The sequence below is a fragment of the Bos grunniens genome, chromosome 10, assembly GCF_055505025.1.
Source record: "Bos grunniens cultivar Pamir isolate PY7600 chromosome 10, Bosgru_T2T1.0, whole genome shotgun sequence".
In the NCBI taxonomy this organism is placed as follows: Eukaryota; Metazoa; Chordata; class Mammalia; order Artiodactyla; family Bovidae; genus Bos; species Bos grunniens.
Genome location: NC_141174.1, coordinates 66806976 through 66829903, shown reverse-complemented (window position 1 = coordinate 66829903; position 22928 = coordinate 66806976). Strand labels below are relative to the sequence as shown.

Sequence of the window (22928 nt, the reverse complement as noted above, 5' to 3'; positions counted from 1 at the left end):
GGGGAGTGTCACAAACCAGGGTAAAATGGTGGTGGTAGGGAAAGTTCTGATATCCAGCTGGATGCCACCATCCCAACTGGACAAGGGCTCTATGCCTGTGTCCATAGTAGCCACATCAGCCAAGATCCTATATGTGACTTGGTAAATACAAAATAAACCGATAACATAATATTTAGTGACCTGCCATACCTTCCTCTATTTATGTCCTTAACTTCTACCCATGGCACACTAAAAGTACTTGGCCCTGGAAATTGCTTTCCTTTTTAAATCCCTTATCCAGAAATACTATTTGGATACCATGGGGAAAGATAAAATATTTCTGAAAACAGAATTCTATTTGGAAGATCTGACACATTCACTAGAAATTTAAACTAAAATCAGATTTTTGCCCAAGAGAAGGAGGCTATCAATCGCTTTAGAAAATACCGAACAAATACAAAGTGCCTTGATGTAGTATTTTTCCCAAAATGGAAACCTGGCCATAGAAAAGTGCGTGAGCTTTACTATCTTTTAGTTCTTCTGAATACCAGAAACAAACACATAGCCAGGGTTAAAGCACAGAACAAAAAACCCAAAAAGGCTGTTGGGTAAAAGAGATGCTAACGTACTCCACAGCTACACAGTCCCATGCAAGCTTTAATTTCTGCTCTACTGTAAGTTTTTCTTCCCTTTTTGATACACAAGATGCAAGATATCCAGGGAAAAAGACAATCCTGAAAACTCTTTACTCTAAAAAGTACAAACAAGTAAAAAAAACCACAACACTGTGAGAATGAAGACTCAAGGCCAAGGTGAAGATACTTTTTCTTTTTAATACTTGGTCATGTTTTAAAGTGGAACATGGCTCTAATCAAAGTTTACAGTGAAAGGTTCCATCATGAAAGTGACTGAAAAACCCATAATACTCTGAAAAGAATGAAAAATAAACCTAATCCTGCACTGTCCCAAGATCCACAACACATTTACACCTCTATGAATGATTCAGTTCAGTTCAGTCACTCAGTCGACTCCGACTCTTTGCGACCCCATGGATCACAGCACACCAGGCCTCCCTGTCCATCACCAACTCCAGGAGTTTACCCAAACTCATGTCCATCGAGTTGGTGATGCCATCCGACTATGAATGATTAGACATGTATTAAACACTGTGGGCACTGTAATTCTATGCCCACAAAATAAATTTGGAGGACAACCTCTTGGAATACAAAATGTAATTCATTTGAGTAAACAGTATTAAAACAAATGAACAGACTGAAAAAAAAAAAAGAAACTTTTAAATTTAATGTTGAAGGAAAATAGCACAGTAGTACCAGGAATAGTACAATGGTAAGGAAACTAGACAACAGTTTCACTTTAATTTTTCAGTATAAACAGCTGCAAAACTTGCTGGCTTCAGCATCCTAGATGCATGTTATACACATGGCTAAAGAATGTTAGCAGTTGTGAAATGCAGGCTTTGAATTGGCTTTTCCCTAATTTATAATTCCCCTTAGAGTGTTGCAACTACATTTAGAGAAGGTTCTCAAGCTGCCAGTATTTGCTAAGCCTACCCACACAGTCCATCCCCTCTAAAAATGCTGCTGGATCATAGAGACAGAGGGACCCTGGTGAATAGGGTTTAGGGCACTCATCCTGAACAAAACTCATCTGAATATACTTTGAATTACTTATCTTAGTAATAAGTAATATTTATGAATACCTAGAAATGTGCAGTATACAGAATAAAGGACTAAAATGCAGGACTCTGTCAAACTTAACCTATACACATTCACCTTCATCTACCAGAGCTAGCTTATGTTTTGGTGGCACTCCCTTTTTTCTGGAACTTCCCTTTAATGTGAACCAGCTTTTAAGACTTTATAACATATTGATATAGCCTTGGGGAAACAAGATCACTGACTCCCTCACAAAATCCTTAGCATATTGCTTTTTTCTATAATTCTAATCAGTGAAACATTACTACTTCATCTATACTTTCCTGACTCTTCAGGAAAAGGCAAGAACATTTTATCTAAAAAAAGTCCCGCTGAAGGAAAGTTACTCATATTGTTTTGGCATCATTTAGTTTGAGCAGAATATTAAGGATTCAGGCACAGACTTTTAGAACAAATGTATGGATACCAAGGGGGAAAGGGAGGGGAGTGGGAGGAACTGGGAGACTGGGACTGACACATATACACTACTGATACTATATACAAAATAGGTAACTCATGAGGACATACTGTACAGCACCGGGAGCTCTACTTAAAGCACTGTGGTGACTTTACAGGGAAGGAGGTCCAAAAGGGAGGGCATACATGCATATGTACCACTGACTCATTTTGTTGTACAGCAGAAACTATCACAACATTGTAAAGTAACTACACTCCCAATAAAAATCAAAAAAAAAAAAAAAGAAATAGATGACCTACTCACAATATAAACCAGAAACTTTTGCTTGTTGACAGCATTCTAGAGGCTAAATAAATACTTTTTATTAAACATAAAACTTGGGTGATTAAATTGACCTTGAATATCATTTGTTATGTCTCTTGCTAAAAGAAGTTGCCTGCTTATGTAAGAGCCTGCCACTGAATTCAGATAAACTCGCTGTAAAATTCAATGAGCCAGCCTTGGCTTCTGAAGAACCTAAAATTCTTCCTATTGCTACCCTTCTTTCCTTCTGTATTGAATAGAATAGATAGAATCTCTAACTCTCTTATTTCTAGATAGGGATAATCATGGTCCAGTTTCTACTTATTTACTACCAACTAGTCTCTGAGTAGCACGGTTAAAATTTAAAGCCTTAGATAGTTAAAACACATGAAAAAAACATGAGAATATTTATACACTATCGACATCCAGGTGCTTTAGTTTCTTGACGGATGATTTTCCAAATTTTTTGCACTAAAGACTAACTCTAGTGGTCTGTGATCATTATCCTCATTTTCACTCCTCTGTTTATATGTCCATGACTTTCTCTCCCTCAAATAATAAGCCACTACTTCAGCAATAAGAAAGCAGAGCACAAGTCAACCCAGAGGTAACAAAAGAAACAAAATATGTCCTGCAAAATAAGACAGAGCTCTCTCTCTCACCATAATCCACTGGTTGCCAACTTTGGTTATATATTAGAAGCACCTTGGGAGCTTTTAAATATCCTGATGCCTAGGCTTTGTTCTCAACTTTTAACATAAGAATCTCTGAGGATGGGACCAGACATTCATATTTGTTAAAGCTCCCCCAGAAGACTGCAAAATGTCATCAGGTTGAGAATTACTACACTAATTCAGGTAGAACAGCTGCTCTCTAATAGAGAACTAACTCCAAATCTTGTTTTCCATATGGAATTTCAGAGGACTTTTCAAGAAATTCCTAGGCTCTGATCTACCTGAAAATTAGGGAATTTCTTCCCTAGTAAAGGGAGGGAAGAGAGGATTCTATTTCATTGCTATAAAGAAGTCCTTTACACACTTTCATCTCCACCAGAAGTTGCTTCCTCTGCCTTTACAGATGGTAAAAGCATGAAGAATGATGTTAGCCATACACGTCTGATTCTTGCGAGTTAACTGCCAAAGTGTCCTAGTCCCCACAATTCTTTCTCCTACCTCCAGCAGGTCTATCATCCTGGTCATCTGGGAGTAGATAAGGACCCTATGTCCTTGAGACTTGAGCCGAGTCAGCAGGACATCAAGGGCATACAGCTTTCCACTGTCAGTGATGAGGCTCTCCTTGCCTAGGGAGAAGAAAAGAGGGAAGTGGAAAATTGTATTTAATTGAAGCAGCAAAATCACTCACTGCAAAGCTGTATGCAGCCAAAATTACTACAGCCAGGATGCTTGTCCATCAGGAGAGCAGGAAAGTACTCTCAAGAAGAATGCAAAGTGCTTTAAAATCATATCCAGTAGTGTTCTGGGAAGACACACCCTGAAGGAGGGAGGGAGGTCCCTTTCCAACTGACAGTTCCCAATAAGACATTTGCTAAGCAGCTAAGGTACCTGAAAATTTCCCTGTTTCACATTCTTATTCAAGAGGCAGCAGGTCATGTGGACATCTAAGAGTAACATCCATGCCATACCTGCTCTAAGTGACCTGAGAAGTCTGTTTTTCCTTTGTTCATCCTATCTCTAGGTATCTCTTTCTGCCAGTTCTATGGCTAAATTAAGGTTTACCTCCTGAAGGCATGAGAATGTAGAGAAACAAGGGCTTCCCTTCAGTTCAGTTCAGTTCAGTCGTGTCTGACTTTTTGCGACCCCATGGACTGCAGCACGCCAGGCTTCCCTGTCCATCACCAAGTCCCAGAGCTTGTTCAAACTCATGTCCATTGAGTCAGTGATGCCATCCAACCACCTCATCCTCTGTCGTCCCCTTCTCCTGCCTTCAATCTTTCCCATCATCAGGGTCTTTTCCAATGAGTTGGCTCTTCGCATCAGGTGGCCAAAATATTGGGAGTTTCAGCTTCAACATCAGTCATTCCAATGAATATTCAGGATTGATTTCTTTTAGGATTGACTGGTTTGATCTCTCTGCAGTCCAAGGGACTCTCAAGAGTATTCTCCAACACCACAGTTCAAAACCATCAATTCTTCATCACTCAGCTTTCTTTATGGTCCAATTCTCACATCCATACGTGACTACTGGGAAAACCATAGCTTTGACTAGATGGACCTTTGTCAGCAAAGCAATGTCTATGCTGTCTAGGTTGGTCATAGCTTTTCTTCCAAGGAGCAAGCGTCTTTTAATCTCATGGCTGCGGTCACCATCTGCAGTGATTTTGGAGCCCAAGAAAATAAAGTTCTTACCTGCCCCTAAAGACATTTAAACACCAAGAAATACACTAAAAAACAAAACAAAATAAAAAACACTCTCTTTCAGATGACTTCAAATAGGTTGGCTGGTAAATATCATTATCCTAAGCTGTAATTTAATAAAGGCACTAGGGCTTATTCAGCTTTTTCAGAAAGAATGTGGGTTTCTGTGAAATGGAAGCTGCTCTCACTCACCAATTTGTGCCTCCTTCCTCCTCCCATTAAAAAAAAAAAAAAAAAAAAGGCATTTCAGCTGGAGATCTTTAGAGAACACTTAACTCAGAAATTTTCATCTTATCCATTCAGTATCATTCAACTCCCATCACATTTCAGGAAGTAGAGTTTCCTGTTTGCAGACTGGTCCATAAACATGCCCTAACAATTGCTGATATTAGGAGGGGAAGAGATGAAACTTAGGGGGATGAGAGAGGTAAGAGTATATTTGGAAGTGGATGTGGGACATAAGAAGGGAGACAGAAAGGCTAGAAATATCACATACACAACTACTAAAAATAAAACAAGAAAACTGTTAAGAAAACCATATTGTCTACTTTTAGTTTCTAGGTTTGAACCCATGGTTTTTTTCCTCTGAACTACAGAAGCTGACTGTTGAGAGCAATCCAAAAGTTTTCAATGGTCATTTCTCTGTTCTCGCCACTATCTGCCAAGTGCACAACTGATTGTATAAACTGAATGAGAACGGATGTGCTGACAGCATCACAACAAATCATCAGCCACTCTGTTTTTGCTACAAAGCCACAGGTCCTGGATGTTTACTCCTCTGCGCTACAGCCTGCCTTTTCCCACCTTCGGAACATTGCCAGGCCACATTTCTCTCCCTACCCCCACTCCCTGACGCTGTGGCACACACCTTTGTTCAGTCTCTTTGTTTGGTCCTGTTTAGATTATTGAAATGCTCTCCTTTTTGTTGGTCTCTTGACCAACACAATCAAATGACTGCAGCTGGGACAGAACTGACTGCTAAGCCCTCTTGCTGGCACCAGACAAGGAGGCCTGTATAAATTCCCAGTCTGATCAGGCAGGCAATGCTTTCATAACAACTCCAAGGGTTTCTCCTTGTCATAATTACCCTTCTCTTTTAATTGGGTTCCCTGGGGTCCCTCAATTTTGATAGCTCCTAAACATTCCCCACAGAGGTACCAATCAGCTTCAGACAATAAGTTTCCTTGTTTCTCATTAAAAGCACAGGAAGGGGAAAAAAAAGAAACCCATATATTTTTCAGTCACTGAGTAAGAGTGGGCAAGCTAAGAGCATCAGATTTCTGCAGCTTGCTTATCTCCTCTTTCCACTCGCATATACTCCCTCAAGACAAATATTTAAGCATATACAAATCTGTCTTGTGTGTGAATTTTGAGAAGTTTCAATTCATCTCAAAATCACGATTCGATGATTTTCACACATTCCTGCTTCTCACATCTACTTTACTTTGCTAAGCAGAATGCACTGATGCTAGGATTAGGAAAACTCAAAGATGAAGATGTACATATACACTTAGAAGAGAACTCTGATGAACCTAAAAGCAGCAAGAAACTGTACCTAATGTTAGCTTGTTACTGCTTAGGCGGGGGAGATGGAAGTGGATGGACTGATTTCTTTGGACTTGCCTGAAGGAAAAGATCAAAAAGAAAGTGACCAGCAACACCCTTAAAACACTTAAGCAGAAAAATGTTTTCTTCCATGGCACATACCAGTGCCTTCTGGGCCTGACATCCATTACTCAATTTTCAGGAGCTACCAAAGTTGCCCTGGACAAAAATACCACCTGTAGCTAAGCAGGGCATAGAGTCAAGAAGAGCACAATTCCCAAGAAAATAGACTTATTCTGCCAAGTCAAACCTGAGCCCAGCCCCTTCTTTAAAACAGAAGCTCAAAAAATGGTGAGATGAACAGACCTACGCTAGCATCTTGCAATCTTTCCTACAATCCTGAAATGCAACCTTATAGTATTTTCACTTAGACACAAGCTCTTACTGACCACAGTATAAGATGTTGGGTCACCGACAAATTAATGTATCCAATGGCAGTAAAATTAGGATAACAGGTAAAAGACAATCTCCTTTTTCCAAAGAGAGGAGACTTTTGAAGGGACTGTACATACTTCTCTTGGTGAAACACAGAGACACATTCAAGGTGTGAAATCCAGGAGATTCTTGATCAGTCTTGCAAGGAATATAATGAAACCAACTCTTCCCAGGGAAACAGAAAATGTAAAAGTACAGAGGAAAGAGAGATAAAATACAGGTTCCAGTGACCCCCTCCACCCCCCACTGCCCTGCCCAGCCAGTCTACTGAGCACAATGGGGTCAGTGAGGAGCTGGTTGGTTCTCACAGTAAACAGCCAGTGAGGCTGGTGCTTTTTATCGATGCGAAAAGAACTCAGACACTTCCTGCTATTTAAACAAGGTCCATTTTTCTTTCAAAGAACAGGAAAAGCCACAAGAGATTCCCACAGCGCCAGCAATAAGCCTTCTCCTTGTGTACTGGGAACTTGGGAGTCAGAATGAAGAAGGGAGAAAGGAGAAATAAGGTCTTATCTTGTTTCTTTCAACACCTGTGCCCATCTTCTGCCTGGGACTCTGTGGTTTCCAAACCCGCTGGATTCTATTCCTCTATTCCTACTACCATCCAGGTCTGCTTTATACCTGAGCTTCCCCTTATTTTCCAACAACAGACCTGCACCCACTGCTTTCATCTAATTTAAGTCAGATATGAAGTCATATAAATACTGCTCTTGTATATACAAAACGGTATCTTCCAGTTCAAAGCACCCCCAAAGCAACTAACAGGTTGACCCAAAGTCCCTCAACACTTGACAAAGTTAACATTAAATGGAAAAGCCAGGCCTTAAAGCCTAGAACCCAGTTACCTATTAGAAACAGCAGAACCTTTGTTTTGAACACTTAACTCTAGTTTACTTCCTTCATATGTCTGGAAGATGAACACAATCAAAGTGGCAGAGAAGCTGGACAACTGAAACAAACGTGGAAGCTTTAAGCTCCTACTTCAGTGTGCCAGCAGGTGTAACAAAGAACATAAGCCTATGAATCCTGTATTCAGTTTCCTTAAAAGTAGTCTCACTAAAACGAAGATGAAAACCTAGTTTCCTTTCAACCCTCAACCCTGACCCTAGGAGGTCTGGGAATCCGCTAGCATTTTGGCACAGAACACTGTTTTTCTTCTGGTTATCATTCAGATCTCTAGTGCTTCGTGCAGAACACTGTTTATGCTACTTAAACTAGGCTTTCTGCAAGTGACGACATTCTCATTCATTCCACTGGCAAGGGCACAAGACAACTGTACTCATTCGACCTAAAGCCTTTCTTACCACATTTATTTTCCTACACTCCCTGCACTGCAGCCCCATCCCCGCCCCAACCCCGGCTCCTGGCCACCAAAGAGTGGTATTCCTTTCTTTTGTCAAAATAGAGTATTTAGGCAGAAATCTAAAATAGATTTCTCTTTCCAGTCAAGTCACACATTACTTAAGTATTCTTACCTATAGTCACTAAGGGTAAAAGAGGAAATAGAAACACTAAGAACTCTTGAATTCCAAATATTTGAAACCACTGCATGAAGTTAACACCCTGGTTCTTCCCTTGCCAAAGAATGAACATATGCCAAGAGAAAGGAGAACTCACCTGGAATTCTGATGAAAGACCAGCCATTCTGAGGCCTAATGCTCCACAGTCCTCCAGCTGGTTCTGGAAAGAACTGGGACCGTCGATTTAGCCAGTCTGCTGCCAGTTCAGGGGCCCCATTCAACAAACACTGCTTGGCTGCCAGACTCCCTCCTTCCTTCAACACTCGCCGCTCATATTCTGCACTTCGGTCATTGCAGTAAGAATCCAATGGCACTGCGGTGACCTGCAGGCAAAGATTCACGTAAGATGGTTCTTTCACATTTTCCACACGCACTAAGTCCTTTGGGAACTTTGACTTTGAAATCAGATTTATGTGGATAATTCTTAGGTAGTGGTTTTAACTTCCCTGCTTTGACAAACTTAATAACTGACTTAGTGAGGTTCCCCAGGTAAAAGGCCAATCTCCATTACATGAACTTACAACAAACTAAGGATCCAGAGACTGCTGGAGTTTGGAGATATCTGGGATACTAGGTCAGGAGTAATTCTATAGCAAGAGTCACTCTGCCATCTCCCTTCACTGCCACAGTGCTTTTGGCAAAGTTCTATAAGCCATACACAGTGTGGTGAGGCCACAAAGGGAGTGTGAGACAGCCATCATTAAAGAACTGAAGAGTATTCTCCTGGCGCATCGGAAGCTGTCTTCAACGCTTCTGTGGCACATCGCCCAAGTTTATCAACATTTGTTTTTCCTCTTCCCTGACCAGGCTGCTGACTGACAAACCCAATGGAAGATAATAGAGTCTTTCTTTCAGGATATAAGCTGTGGGGAGCACTAGGTGGTAGGGAACAGAGAAAGCAGTTGGCAGAGAGTAGTGAATTCATTTCTGGGCTAGGGCAGAGGCTTTGCACAAATTTTTATCCCACAAGATGGATCTAAATTCAAATGCTAACCCCCAACAGAAGTCTGTCAATTTAAAAACTTCACTTATTTTTTAATGCCCTGAGTCTATTCCCACGCTAATAAGCAACTATGCATTCAATTGTCTGTGAATCACCTGATAAGAAGTCTGAGGTTCCTTTTGTTAAAATTTGGAGGTTTTGATTATGTGTAAGCCCAGGTTGATAAAAAGGCTAAAGTCTCATTATTAGCAGAAAATTGCTCAGAAGAGTCATGGAGCTAGACCAAGAGATAGGAAGAATGTGGCTAGAAGGAACAAGGGCAGAGAGATCGGAGAGATCAGAACATAAAGTACTGTACCTAGTTATAAAGTATTATTGTTTCTATTATTTTTTAGAAGTTAAACATTTACGAAAATCTACCTTGCTACTAACTTCTCTATTTTTATGCTCATCAATATTTAGGGCAATGGTTGTCAAAAGAACCTTCTTGGGAGCTTATCTAATGTGCAGATTTTGATACAGGTCTAAGGGAGGAGTCACTAGTTCTAGGTTTTTGACACGCACCCAAGCACCTCATACTGTTCATGGCAGGAGGAGAAGGGGGCAACGGAAGACAAAATGGTTGGATGGCATTCACCGACTCAAGGGACATGTGTCTGAGCAAACTCCAGAAGATGGTGAAGGACAGGGAAGCCTGGCATGGTGCAGTTTATGGGGTCGCAGAGTCACGACTTAGCAACTGAACAACAACAAAGCCAAACCTTGAGAAATACTGCCTTGGAACAAATAAACATACAGATAGCTAACTATGGGGCCACTGGTTTCTGCTGGAAACTAGTAGTACTAGTGTTAGTCGTTCAGTTGTGTCCGACTTTTTGCAACCCTATGGAACGTAGCCCGCCAGGTTCCTCTGTCCATGGGATTCTCCAGGCAAGAATACTAGAGTGGGCTGCCATGCCCTTCTCCAGGGGATCTTCCTAACCCAGGGATTGAACCCCAGTCTCTTACATTGCAGGCAGATTCTTTACCATCTGAGCCATGAGGATTTAACCAGAGGATACCAAAACTGGAGAAAGAACATCATTTACCAATTTACCAAAGAGTACACTACTCGGGCATGCAGATGAAGCTAAACTGAGTTTGCTAGGAAGCAGTGCCATCTATGGTCCAGATGCAAAACTACACTGGGTAGCCGGCTGAGACCCCGCACTCCAAAACCTAGAAGTGTGAAGTGAAAGTCGCTCGGTTATGTCCAACTCTTTGCAATCTCATGGACTATTCAGTTCATGGAATTCTCCAGGCCAGAATACTGGAGTTGGGGGTAACCATTCCCTTCTCCAGGGATCTTCCCAAACCAGGGATAGAACCCAGATCTCCCATATTGCAGGCAGATTCTTTACCAGCTGAGCTACCAGGGAAACCCCCAAACCTAGAAAGGCGCAGGCATAAATAAATTTACATAGACAGTGTTAGAACAGGTTTTGGTAATCTCATATCACATTTACCCACTGCAAAAGAGTTTGTTCTCTTGCTTTCAAGTTATTCATTTTTTCCCACTGAAAGCTGAACATAGGCAAATAAAGACTGAAAACACAAAGCAGATGATTAAAAATTTTACACTCAAAGATGACCACTTTAATTTTCTTTAAATTTTACTGAAGTATAGTTGATTTATAATGTTGTATTAATTTCTGCTATATAGCAAAGTGACTCAGTTATACATATATATATATATTCTTTTCCATTATGGTTTATCACAGGATATTGAATACAGATCCTGTGCTATACAGTTGGCCCTTGCTGTTTATCCATCCTATGTATAAAATAATTTACATCTGCTAATTCCAAACTCCCAATCCTTTCCTTCCTCCCCCTTCTCCCTTGCTATTTTTTTTTTTTTAAGAAAAGCAGAACTTACATTGGAATTATATAAAAACTTTGGGCCCATGTTCTTGAGGTGAAAAGTCAAAAGCTAGAAAATCATAAAGGAACAAGGCGAAAACAGTTGACACAGGAAAGAATGTTTTTCCTGTCTGGACTCATTTCTAGTCACTCTTTTACAGTTTAAAAACAAAACAACTTTTTAAAGTTACAAACGTTCTCCTGTTTTCCAATTTCATTTTGCTGATAGCCTTCCAAATTCAGGATTAAAAACTAGGAGATTCCGAGGGCACAGCTCGTAGTGAAATATTTTTTAATGTTTCGTTAAGCTTACTTGGCAGGAGCCCTGAATCAAGATATATACAGAATCACAGAATATCATGCTTTAAGTACATAAGCAGTAAACCCACGAGGTCCAAAATGAGGCAAACATGTCCATTTCTACTTAAATTATGCCTTCCAAGTCAGCTGTATCCTAAACAGCCCACCTCCACCCATTCTGCCCACCCCAAGCAGCCTTCCCAACTGCTCAGAAGCAGGGGAGATGAAGTATGACATACCATTCCTGCCTCCCCACAAATGGAAATGCACACTCCCTTTCGTCTCACATGAGCTGACCCCTGGTGTTGCTTCATTAACTTTCTAAACTCAAGTATCTTTAGGGGCTGCCTCCTCAAGCATTCAGCGCGTCCTTCCTGAGGACATGTAGATTCCTGCTCTAGCTCTAAGAAGCGTGACCGCTCCAAGCACTTTAGTTTTTTGGTATGATGAATTCCCAGGGTCTTAGTTTATTAACCTTGCAGAACGATTTCCTCAGCTAATGATAATTCCTTCCTTAGTGACACAGTTCATCCTGAACTGACCCTAAAGTTTTCATAGCATGTGCCATGGAAATTAATTTGTCTTAACTCAAGGCCAGGGTTGAGGCTTCAAAGGAAATCAGTTTCTCTCCATCACAGATAGGTTAGAAATCAATATAATTAAAATCTCTCAGGAAATATTGCCTTACTCACACCCCAGGCCTGATCTGAAGACATGTATAAAACATTCAGACATGTTAAAAACTTTTCTTCCCGTCCTTGTAATTATGGTGTGATTACTCCCATTTCAGATTTAGCACAAGCTACCGAAGAAACTCTACAAACAAGTATGGGGAGAAGGGCAGAAAAGGCAAGGGTGCTGGAGAGGAACCCTTCAGCCAGATGAGAAAAGCTTTCTCTTGCTTCCTGCTTGCCCCCATACCTTTACACGATTATAGTCTTCTTCAAGTTACTACTGCTTTTTAGGGGCTTTTTAGGGAAATATCAGTACCAGACATGATAGTTCAGACTTCAGCCTCCTCAGAAATAATACTTAAGTAGAATAGTGGGAATTTTTATGTGTAAATATGTCAGGAAAGTGGGGTTATTCTTCAGAGTGGTTGGCTACAGAGTTCCAAGTGGTATAAATGAAAAATTTTATGTCCATAAATGCAATTACAGTCCAGGGCAGTTCACTCTTTATTGGCTCCATAAAACATGGGGAATATGAGAAGTAAAAATGTCCTGACAACCCTCTCTCAAAAATCCAGACTTCCTCTTATAGGTCTCTTTGTATACATTACAGATTAGAAGGAAAAAAGGAAACAACTACACAACTATGAAGCCTGAAGGCTGCTTTCTATGTAAGCACTTGGCTTTAAATGTTGCCTAGAAAAAGTGCTTTTCCCTACATCAATTTAAGCTTCAAATACCAAGAATGCTTTGGAAGAAGTGGGTACATACAAAACCCAAATACTTTCTGGATAATCAGTATAAATCAAACAAAGTTGATCACGGGAAGAGAATCACGTTTGTGTAGAACAGGATCAGCAAAGAAATTCAGGCAGGCAGGAATCAACGGGCCTCAGTACTATCATCTCATTTCCACCTGTCATCTTTCTTTGGACCTCATGCCAGATTCTGACCTTTGATAACTTAATGAAGTAAGGATGTAAGCTTATATAAACAGTGGTAGAAAAACATCACAAAGAAGATTTAAAGTCTTCACCTTCTTTGAATGGAACTGTGAAAACAGTAGTCTTGCTAGGATAAGTGGTGAAAACAAGATTAAAAACACAGAAGGGTAAGAAAAGTCAACCTCTTAAGTGTGTCCTGGGCTAACTGAAAGCTGCCCCTTAAAGCAAATGGAAACAAGCTGGAAAGACAGAAGCTAGTTTTCGCTCTAACAGCAGCCTGGCCACATCTTTACTTTGCCCCTCTCCCTTCATGTACTTCTTTGTGGTTTTAAGAGAGCTTCTGCCTGGCTCTGATTAGAAAGACATGAAAGAGTGGAAGATGTAAGCAAAGTAAACAGCTGCAGTGTTCCGGGAAAGCCTTTGCAGCGACACTGTCAGCTATCACCAGAGGGCCCTGTTTTGACAAACAGGGTATTAGGAAGGATCTAACAGCTGTTTAAAGTTGAAGCCACAATAGAAATTACTCCCAATCTACAAGTAAGACTACAACTACTGAATGGAAGATATGGCACAATAGTCATTTTTCAGAGGGAACATACTTGTGAAGGACAGTCCAGGCAGGGCTGCTGAAGAAAGCTAAGAAGTTTCTTGATGCTGGAGTGTTAGGTTTCCCTTTGTTATATGGAGTCTATACCAAGGTGATAAGGCCAGATCAAATCTCCCTCCCAATCTGGCCCCAGCCTCTGAAAAACCTTCAAAAACTTCAACACAGGTGACAAATGGCTCCCTCTCCTTTTCAAATATTCCACTGTCCCTGTCCCTGCTACTGGGTGGTAATCCACCTGACAGACGGCCTGCTCCCATGGTAGTTTAGAACCCCGGACTAACTAAGAGGAACTACACAGATGCAACATCAGAGAAAGAAGCCACTTCTAGCTGCCATACAGTGGTTCTCAAACCAACACAATTCAAAGTGAGGGATACTGTCTTAGGAAAGCTAGGACCACAGATCCTCATTCTAAATACTGAGCATTCTTGTCAAGACATGGACCCCTTGAAAACTTGTTTATTTCTTTAAACACCACCTATTTTATTGCTTCCTTACTGCGGCACTTACTCGTGGACTGGCCACACACAAAAAAGATGGCAGCTCAGTGAGCAGGCAGCAACGAAGCGAGGAGGTAGCTGATCTCCGCTGATGGATGACCTGGTCTGAGTAGCCACTCACTGCTTTACAGTGGCTGCTGAAAACCAGAGACTACAAAACAAAGATGCAAATTAGTGCTACTGACAATTGCTTAATGTAAGCAACACCGAAAAAAGGTCACAGTCAAGGTTCATGCTAATTTCAAAATGTGCTTTTATCAGTGTACTTTAAGTAAATGTCATCTCTAATTCTACCTTTTTCTGGAAGTGAATACTGTTTATTATCAATAGTTACAGCAAAATTTTCATTAGACAAAACAACATTTTGTGTATCTCAAGGAAAAATTGGTTCATTGTTAAACTGTCGATACAAACCCATATTTTGAGTTAAAGACGATGACCAACAATATTTCCTCCTAAATTCATTTAGGCAGATGAGTTTAGTATTACATGAGTGTACTAACAATGCAGTATAGTTCTAGCAAGGTTAGATGTTCTATTTATTTGGAGACATCAATACAAGTGGTCAGGAACAAGGAACAGTCTCTTTAGTTTCTCTAACTACCATTTAAAAAATTAAATCCTTTACTTACATTACTGTATGAATTCATTTTAAGAGACTTAAAGCTCATGTTAAAGCTTCAGTTTGCAGTCATTCATATGAAAGATTTTTTTAAGTATGGAACGTTCACATACAAAGAAGCAGTCAGTGGGATTAGAGTATTATATATTGTAGATGCAGTTCCTTCTTCAGTTCAGTGTTAGACACTTTATCTTTGGATCTTCGTTCTTGATTATTTCATTTATCTGTCTTATTGGTTTCTCAAGGCAAATCAGTATACAAATAACCACAACAAATAACCATATGAATGAAGATAATACAAAAAACTGCAAGAAGAACAGTAACCAGGACCCACTGCAGGAGAATAACAGTTGTAATTCCAACTGCAGGAGAATAACAGTTTGTAATTCCAACCAAATCTCCTCAAAGCCTCTTTGTACGTATCTTCTCCTAAAGTACATGGATTCTTCAGGATCACAGTTTGAAAGACTCCACCTCAAGTGTCTAGTAAGACAGGTGCATCATAATCTACTTTAAAGAAGCAATCAGCATCTTCTAAATAACAGTCATGAACAAACTGAAAGGCTTTAACTGCTGGGATGCCTTTCAGTTCAGTTCAGTTGCTCAGTCGTGTCCAACTCTTTGCGACCCCATGAATCTCAGCACACCAGGCCTCCCTGTCCATCACCAACTCCCGGAGTTCACTCAAACTCACGTCCATCGAGTCAGTGATGCCATCCAGCCATCTCATCCTCTGTTGTCCCCTTCTCCTCCTGCCTCCAATGCCTCCCAGCATCAGAGTCTTTTCCAATGAGTCAACTCTTCACATGAGGTGGCCAAAGTACTGGAGTTTCAGCTTTAGCATCATTCCTTCCAAAGAAATCCCAGGGCTGATCTCCTTCAGAATGGACTGGTTGGATCTCCTTGCAGTCCAAGGGACTCTCAAGAGTCTTCTCCAACACCACAGTTCAAAAGCATCAATTCTTTGGTGCTCAGCTTTCTTCACAGTCCAACTCTCACATCCATACATGACCACCATGGAAAAACCATAGCCTTGACTAGATGGACCTTTGTTGGCAAAGTAATACCTCTGCTTTTCAATGTGCTATCTAGGTTGGTCATAACTTTCTTCCAAGGAGTAAGCGTCTTTTAATTTCATGGCTGCAGTCACCATCTGCAGTGATTTTGGAGCCCCAAAAATAAAGTCTGACACTGTTTCCACTGTTTCTCCATCTATTTCCCATGAAGTGATGGGACCAGATGCCATGATCTTCATTTTCTGAATGTTGAGTTTTAAGCCAACTTTTTCACTCTCCTCTTTCACCTTTATCAAGAGGCTTTTTAGTACCTCTTCACTTTCCGCCATAAGGGTGATGTCATCTGCATATCTGAGGTTATTGATATTTCTCCCGGCAATCTTGATTCCAGCATGTGCTTCTTCCAGGGATGCCTTTAGTGACTTCTAATCACACAGTTCGGAAATCTTTACAACCCTTTATTATGATGTTGGACTCATGTAGCTTTGACAGGTTTGGTAATTTTCTCCAGATGTTGAGGTCCAATCATTAACCAGGAAATAAGGTTAATCTTCTGATATCATTTTTCAATAATATTTGTATTCTCTTTATGTTCGCTAGCATCTGCACTGAGATTTATCCACCTTTCTACGTATTTATCTTCATTATCATCTGAATGCCTGAGGATCATTATGAAGATAAATAGATGAGGTGTCACCCTGTTCTTTCAATATTGAATACTGACAAGCTAGGATCAATTATAAAAAAACCTTATTGCTGACACATAGTTGAAGGTTAAAAAAAAAAAAAAAAGAATATATACACACACGTATATATAGCCAATTTTCTTGTGTTTTTTTGGAAGTTCACTTCTGACTATTAGTAACAGTTCTTGCTCCTCCGGGGGTGAAGATGACACAAGCCTAGCAACTGCTGCTCATCTGTAGTATTTCAAGGCTGCTAGCTGCAGTGTCCACCACCAGCCAGGTGGCTGAGATGGCAGCAGTGGCGGGCCTAAAGACTTTTGAATTCTTTACTAACTTTTAAAGACCAGTATCTAAACAGTATCTCAGTTAAGAATCTCTTAAAGTCAACCTCATTTTCAGTATTCTTAAATGGCAAAATCCAACAGGTAAGAGATGAAAAGAATGACTATTTCCTTCAATTATTTTCTCTTCAGCACTGTACCTATTAATAAGAAAGGGATACAACAGTCACTATAGGGAGTCTTTTAAACACATTATTTTGCTTGAGATACCTTTCTAGAAAAAAATGATAATTTTTTTCTAATGATAATTTTATTTCTGGGGTCGTCATTTCTAAATTAGGATGTGTTCATTTGACTTATCTCAGCTAGGTTAAGATGGGATTCTCATTTGGAGTCACTAAATCAAGGTGATCTACAGCTGATCCCAGATTTAAAAAATAATTCACTAGTTTAAAATGCTCAACATACACAAGCCTTAGCTTTTAAGAAACCCTGACTACTCCTAGTACATTTCACTCATCTATACTTTTCTAGATTATTTTCTCTTAATATTGGTTTTATTAGATCTTCCCCAGTACAGGTGGTCCTTGGTACCATAGTGCCTCATTTCCTTCACACAATGACATGAAGGGCTAGGTATTGCTAGATACAGAAAAATTTAGTGCTTAACACAGAAGAACATAAAGGACACCTTAGACACTACTGTGTGGGATATGGGTGGGTGGGTGGTACAGAAAAAAAGGTTTATTACTTTTTTAGTCTATTTTGGCCTAAAACAGATTAGAAAAAAAGAACGCCACACAATGAGAGATGTGACTTGGTAATAAAGTGGTCACAGGTTTTGCTCTTCTGTTGTCCCTGCCTCATGTCCTGGACTATCACTATCTCATTACTCCGTAGGCACTGGCAATTGTGTGTCCTGCTGCCAGCACCATAATATGCACACAAGTGAAGGTAGGCTTCGTTAGAGTCTTCTGGCACCATGCAAGTCTCAAGTGAAAATCATAAAGCAGTATGATAGGCCCCACAGAGACATACTTCGTGCCACAGTGTAGCAGAGAACACACTGTTATCTGTATTTTCCCCTCAGATAAAGATGTGCCCATTTAACAAGGGGCCATATTTTGTTTTCCATGTCCTATTCAGAATTAAAAAGAGTACTTACGCTAAAGTTAGGTCATTACTTAGAAATTAATTTTCCGCTTTTGCTCTTAAAGAACACATCAAACTCAGATATAGAGAAACTGTCTCACTTAAAATGAAAGGGCACAGTGCTTATAGACCAATTGCTAAGATTACAAGGATTCTATTTTCACAGATGGAAATACAGAAAAACTCTGAAAACAATGGTTTTCCAGAGCTTTCCACAAGGGTGCTGGCAGCTCTCATGATTTCAGGAAATGATGATATAGATACTGCAGTTGCAAATTAACATCTAGCGGAGGAGTTTTTGGAAACTTCCTGTTTGGGAGATTCTTCATCAATAGCCATTCAAAGCTCTCTAAGCATTTAATAGAGTACAGTGTTTAAAACTTAAAAAAAACCACACATCACTTTTTCCAAAACAACTCTTTATGTTTAGATTCTTCTGTATATTTTAAACTGCAAAATCTGAAATGCCCTCAATTTCTATGAATTAGCTGGCTCACTAGAGTTGTAGTGAGCCAGTTAACTCATATAATACCTAAGCAGACCATTACCATGACAACAGTTTCTCAGAGACTGGGACAGGAAATGAAATGGATGCTGTACCCTTTCTGCCAATTACCATTTTTAACATATTATTTAACTGGATATAGTACAAAATCTGTTCCGCCTCCCCGAAAGATGGCTCAATGGTATATTTCCTACAGATTCTGGTTTTTGTCTTTAGTCTTCAAAGCAAAATAAGATTAAAAAGAAAAAAAAAAAGATTCATGTGTATGAGACTTGCCCTCTAACCCCTGCAAAACTGTACAAGAAAGGAGGTCCAGTGAGAGCCCACACTGGGGAGGGAGGTATGTGAGAATGAATTCACAAAAGTTTTGAGCTAAATACTATTCCTTCTTGAACTCATCACCAGTAAAGCAGGGTAAAGAACAATGAGGGTTAGTGGCTTCTGTATCACAAGCATCGTAAGAAAAGGATGATCAGAAAAGCACTTACGTCAAGCAAGAGATTTTAAAAGGCCCTAACTTTGTTCAAAATACTCCTAAAGTGTCATCTCATCTGTGTTCTTAGCCTAGTTTTTAGTTTCTTGATGTTTTTGTATACCCCCCCAAAGCCAGTATTATGAGAATGGTACTTCTTTGAACTCTGTAACACAGGATTCAAATTTAACATTCACTGCTGGGTAAGAAGAGTTTTACAGGTATACTCAGTGGGAAAAAAAAGAGCTTCCCACTGTTAAAATTCATTCACATCCACGAGTGGCAAGAAAGACGGGAGGATTGGATTAGACTGCTGAATATAACTTAGGTAATATGTGATTTAAAGATAGACTATCAAGAAAAAGATGACAACGTGTAGGTAAGTCAACATTCATTAACTTCCTCCTCAGAGGAATAAGAAGAAAGCGTTCACCTTGATCTGATGATAGGAAGCTGTATTTAGGAGACAGGCTGCTGGAACAATACCTGCCACTATTTATAACATAAAATATACGAAGGCACAGAAGAGAACAAAATAAAGGGTTTTCTGCAACAAGAGGATAAAAGTGAATATGGAAAAAATTAACTAAAAGTTAATCTGATAGCTCCAAAGGAATTTTATTCAGAGTTATTATCTGAGGGCTTCCTTGGTGGCTCAGTGGTGGAGAGTCTGCCTGCTAATACAGGAGACAGGGTTTGACCCCTGATCTGGGAGGATCCCACATGCCATGGTGCTACTAAGCCTGTGCACCACAATTTCTGAGCCTGTGCTCTAGAACCTAGAAGCCACAACTACTGAAGTCCAGACATCCTAGAGCCCGCGCCCTGCAACAAGATAAGCCACTGCAATAAGAAGTCTATGCACCTCAACTAGAGAGCAGTCAGTCCCCACTCTCTGCAACTAAAGAAAAGTCTGCACAGCAATGAAGACCCAGCACAGACGAAAATAAAAATTATAAAAAAGTTATTATTTGAATAGTACAAGATACAGTATCCTGGTACTCACTTTCAATTTTAGCATTTCCCTTTGTCTCTTTTCTCAGGTTTGCTTGAGAATAATCCCCAACTTTACTTTTAAGACTGATTTTGAACATGGAATCAGGATTCATGTTTTCCCATCAAAACATTGAAACAAATTTGCATTTACTATACATATAAAACAAGGCCACTCAACTTCATGGTATCACAAAAGAAAGCAAAAGCAAAACAAAGGAGCTGGAGAAATAGCATCTCTACAGCATTATGTTTCCAAATAATCAAAGTTACATAATCAGAACTAAGTAGGCAAATCAAATGAAAACGCAAGATAAAATTGTTCACAAAGAGTTAGGGCTTATGAGCAATGAATTTTGGGCTGAAGATAAATGGCAATATATTATACTATATTAATGGTTTCCCCAGCTGACATTTGCTGTGGCTAACAAAACTGTGAACAGAGAGGTAACATGGAGAGCAGGGAGTTATGATGCCAGCATCCCTTCCAATTTAAGAACTTTCATGGTATCAGTCAGAACTCATATATTGCCTAAGCCAAAATCTCACAACAGAGAATACCAAAACAAACTTGGTAATGAAGTAACTAATATAAAAGGCACTGAGGCTCCTCCATACTCTCTCTCCTGAATCACTCACTCTGGGGGAAGCCAGAGGCCATGTCATGAGGACAATGAAGCAGCCCCATGGAGAAGTCCACATTTTAAGGAACTGAGTCCTCCAGCCAAAGCAGGCACCAAAATACCAGGCATATAAGTGAGCTGGCACTATGGCTCCAGTCAATCTTTTAGGTAACTGCAACCCTAGCTGATATCCTGACTGCAACTTCATAGGATTTTCTGAGTCAGAACCACCTACCTAAGCTGCTCTCAAGTTTATGACCAACAGAAACTATGAGATATTAAAAATGTTCACTATTTTTTGCTGCTACAGTTTTGGGTAATTTGTTTTATAGGTATAGATAAGTATTAATACTACAGGGTAATATCCACAATTGACACTCTTTTTGCAATTAGTCTTTGAGATGTCTAAAAATTAGCTTCCTTCTTCTGGTATATGGAGAAGGCAATGGCACCCTACTCCAGTACTCTTGCCTGGAAAACCCCAAGGATGGAGGAGCCTGGTAGGCTGCAGTCCATGGGTTCGCTAAGAGTCGGACACGACTGAATGACTTCACCTTCACTTTTCACTTTCATGCATTGGAGAAGGAAATGGCAACCCACTCCAGTATTCTTGCCTGGAGAATCCCAGGATGAGGGAGCCTGGTGGGCTGCCATCTATGGGGTCGCACAGAGTCGGACACGACTGAAATGACTTAGCAGCAGCAGCAGCAGCTGCTGGTATATTTCTTACTCCCAAGAAATGCCTCTAGATCTCAGCTCAAATGCATGGCAAAAATAACCAATGTGCAATAAACTCAATGCATGACCAAACAAGTTACCAATGCCACCCATATTTCCCAACATCCAAGGGAAGTTAGAACTCTTCAGAAAATGTTATTTTAAATAGAGAGGAAGATTATACTTCTAATTTTAAGTTGGAGGACATTCCCTCAGATAAGAAAACATACAAAATTTCAAAGGGAAAAAAAAAACATCCTTGTGGTCCAGTGGCTAAGACTCTGAGCTCCCAATGCAGGGGGCCTGAGTTCAATCTCTGGTCAGGGAACTAGATCCCACTGCTGCTGCTGCTGCTGCTGCTAAGTCGCTTCAGTCATGTCCAACTCTGTGCGACACCATAGATGGCAGCCCACCAGGCTCCCCTGTCCCTGGGATTCTCCAGGCAAGAATACTGGAGTGGGTTGCCATTTCCTTCTCCAATGCACGAAAGTGAAAAGTGAAAGTGAAGTCGCTCAGTCCTGCCCAACTCTTAGCGACCCCATGGACTGGAGCCTACTAGGCTCCTCCGTCCATGGGATTTTCCAGGCAAGAGTACTGGAGTGGGGTGCCATTGCCTTCTCCGCTAGATCCCACATGCCACAGCAAAGAGTTCACATGTTGCACCTGAGGATCCCACACCTGCAACAAAGACAGAAGATCCTGAGTGCTGCAACTATGACCTGGCACAGCCAAAAAAAAAAAGACAGAACTGAGCTATTTTTTTCCTTTGGCTATGCCACTTGGCATGTGGATTGTAGTTCTGCAACCAGGGATTCACCCCCTCCATTGGAAGACAGAGTCATAACCACTGGACCAACAGGGAAGTCCACCAAAAATGGCAGAATTATTTAATAGCATTTTTTGTTAAATGTTCAGCTTGGTTTCAGTCTTTCAGGATCTTGTAAAATATTCTTTGTATTTGAGAAGTAGCTTTCTATTAATTAAAGAGTGCCTACCTGAACACTGGTTCTCTACCATGTAAAAAGGACAGTTAATCACTTTCGCATCCTTTATCAATCTTTCTTATATGTTTGATTTCCCTTTGAACTGCCTTCTTCCTTTTTCATCTTCAAATCTGAGTCTCCTTTCTCTTACAAACCTCAGCTTTAATCTAACAGACTCTCCTGCAAGGTGTTCCTATTCTTTTTAATTGTCATACTTCATTACCCACTTCCTAACCAGAATCTCTCTCCTTGTAAATCCCTGCACCTGGGCCTTCTCTATTCTACCTGCACTCATAATATCAAGGAGCTCCTAATCTCACTCTTAAGTGTTCACCTGGAACTTTAGTTTAATACTCTCCTCATCACAGATCCCCATGTCCAATCTTTCCTGTTGTCATAATCTTAAGATCAGTCATCAAATACCAGTGGCAGAGATCTCCACTGATGAGCTGTAATGACACGTGATTTAACAGCCTTCCTAAAACCAACTACCAGATTATTCCTTCCCAAAGCTTGATAGTAGCCACCAAAACTTTATCCCCCCAGGATTACAACTGTAGCATCTACTGGAGAAGGTGAGCCAAAAAGGTTGAAACTCCTGGTTTAACATCTACATCCCAATAGACTGGCATTCAAAGATTCCCTTGGAAGAAAGGTGACT

At 40.3% G+C, this 22928-nt stretch overlaps 1 protein-coding gene across 9 annotated transcripts in view; it reads right to left on the bottom strand.

The window, feature by feature from the left end:
* INO80 (INO80 complex ATPase subunit) overlaps window positions 1-22928 on the bottom strand; it is a 123539-nt gene that overhangs the window by 29332 nt on the left and 71279 nt on the right. For 6 of the 9 annotated variants that reach the window (XR_015134936.1, XM_086321850.1, XM_086321854.1 and 3 more), the window contains 3 exons: window positions 14228-14368; window positions 8448-8673; window positions 3588-3715 (listed from right to left, as the gene is read on the bottom strand). Coding sequence is in view for 7 of the 9 variants with exons in the window: in XM_086321850.1 (XP_086177976.1) it covers window positions 3588-3715; window positions 8448-8673; window positions 14228-14368 (495 nt within the window). In the remaining 2 variants the exon portion in view is untranslated. Of the gene's footprint in view, window positions 1-3587; window positions 3716-8447; window positions 8674-14227; window positions 14369-22928 lie in introns of those variants that run through there. The other 3 variants (XM_086321855.1, XM_086321856.1, XM_086321857.1) reach the window with 2 other exon arrangements.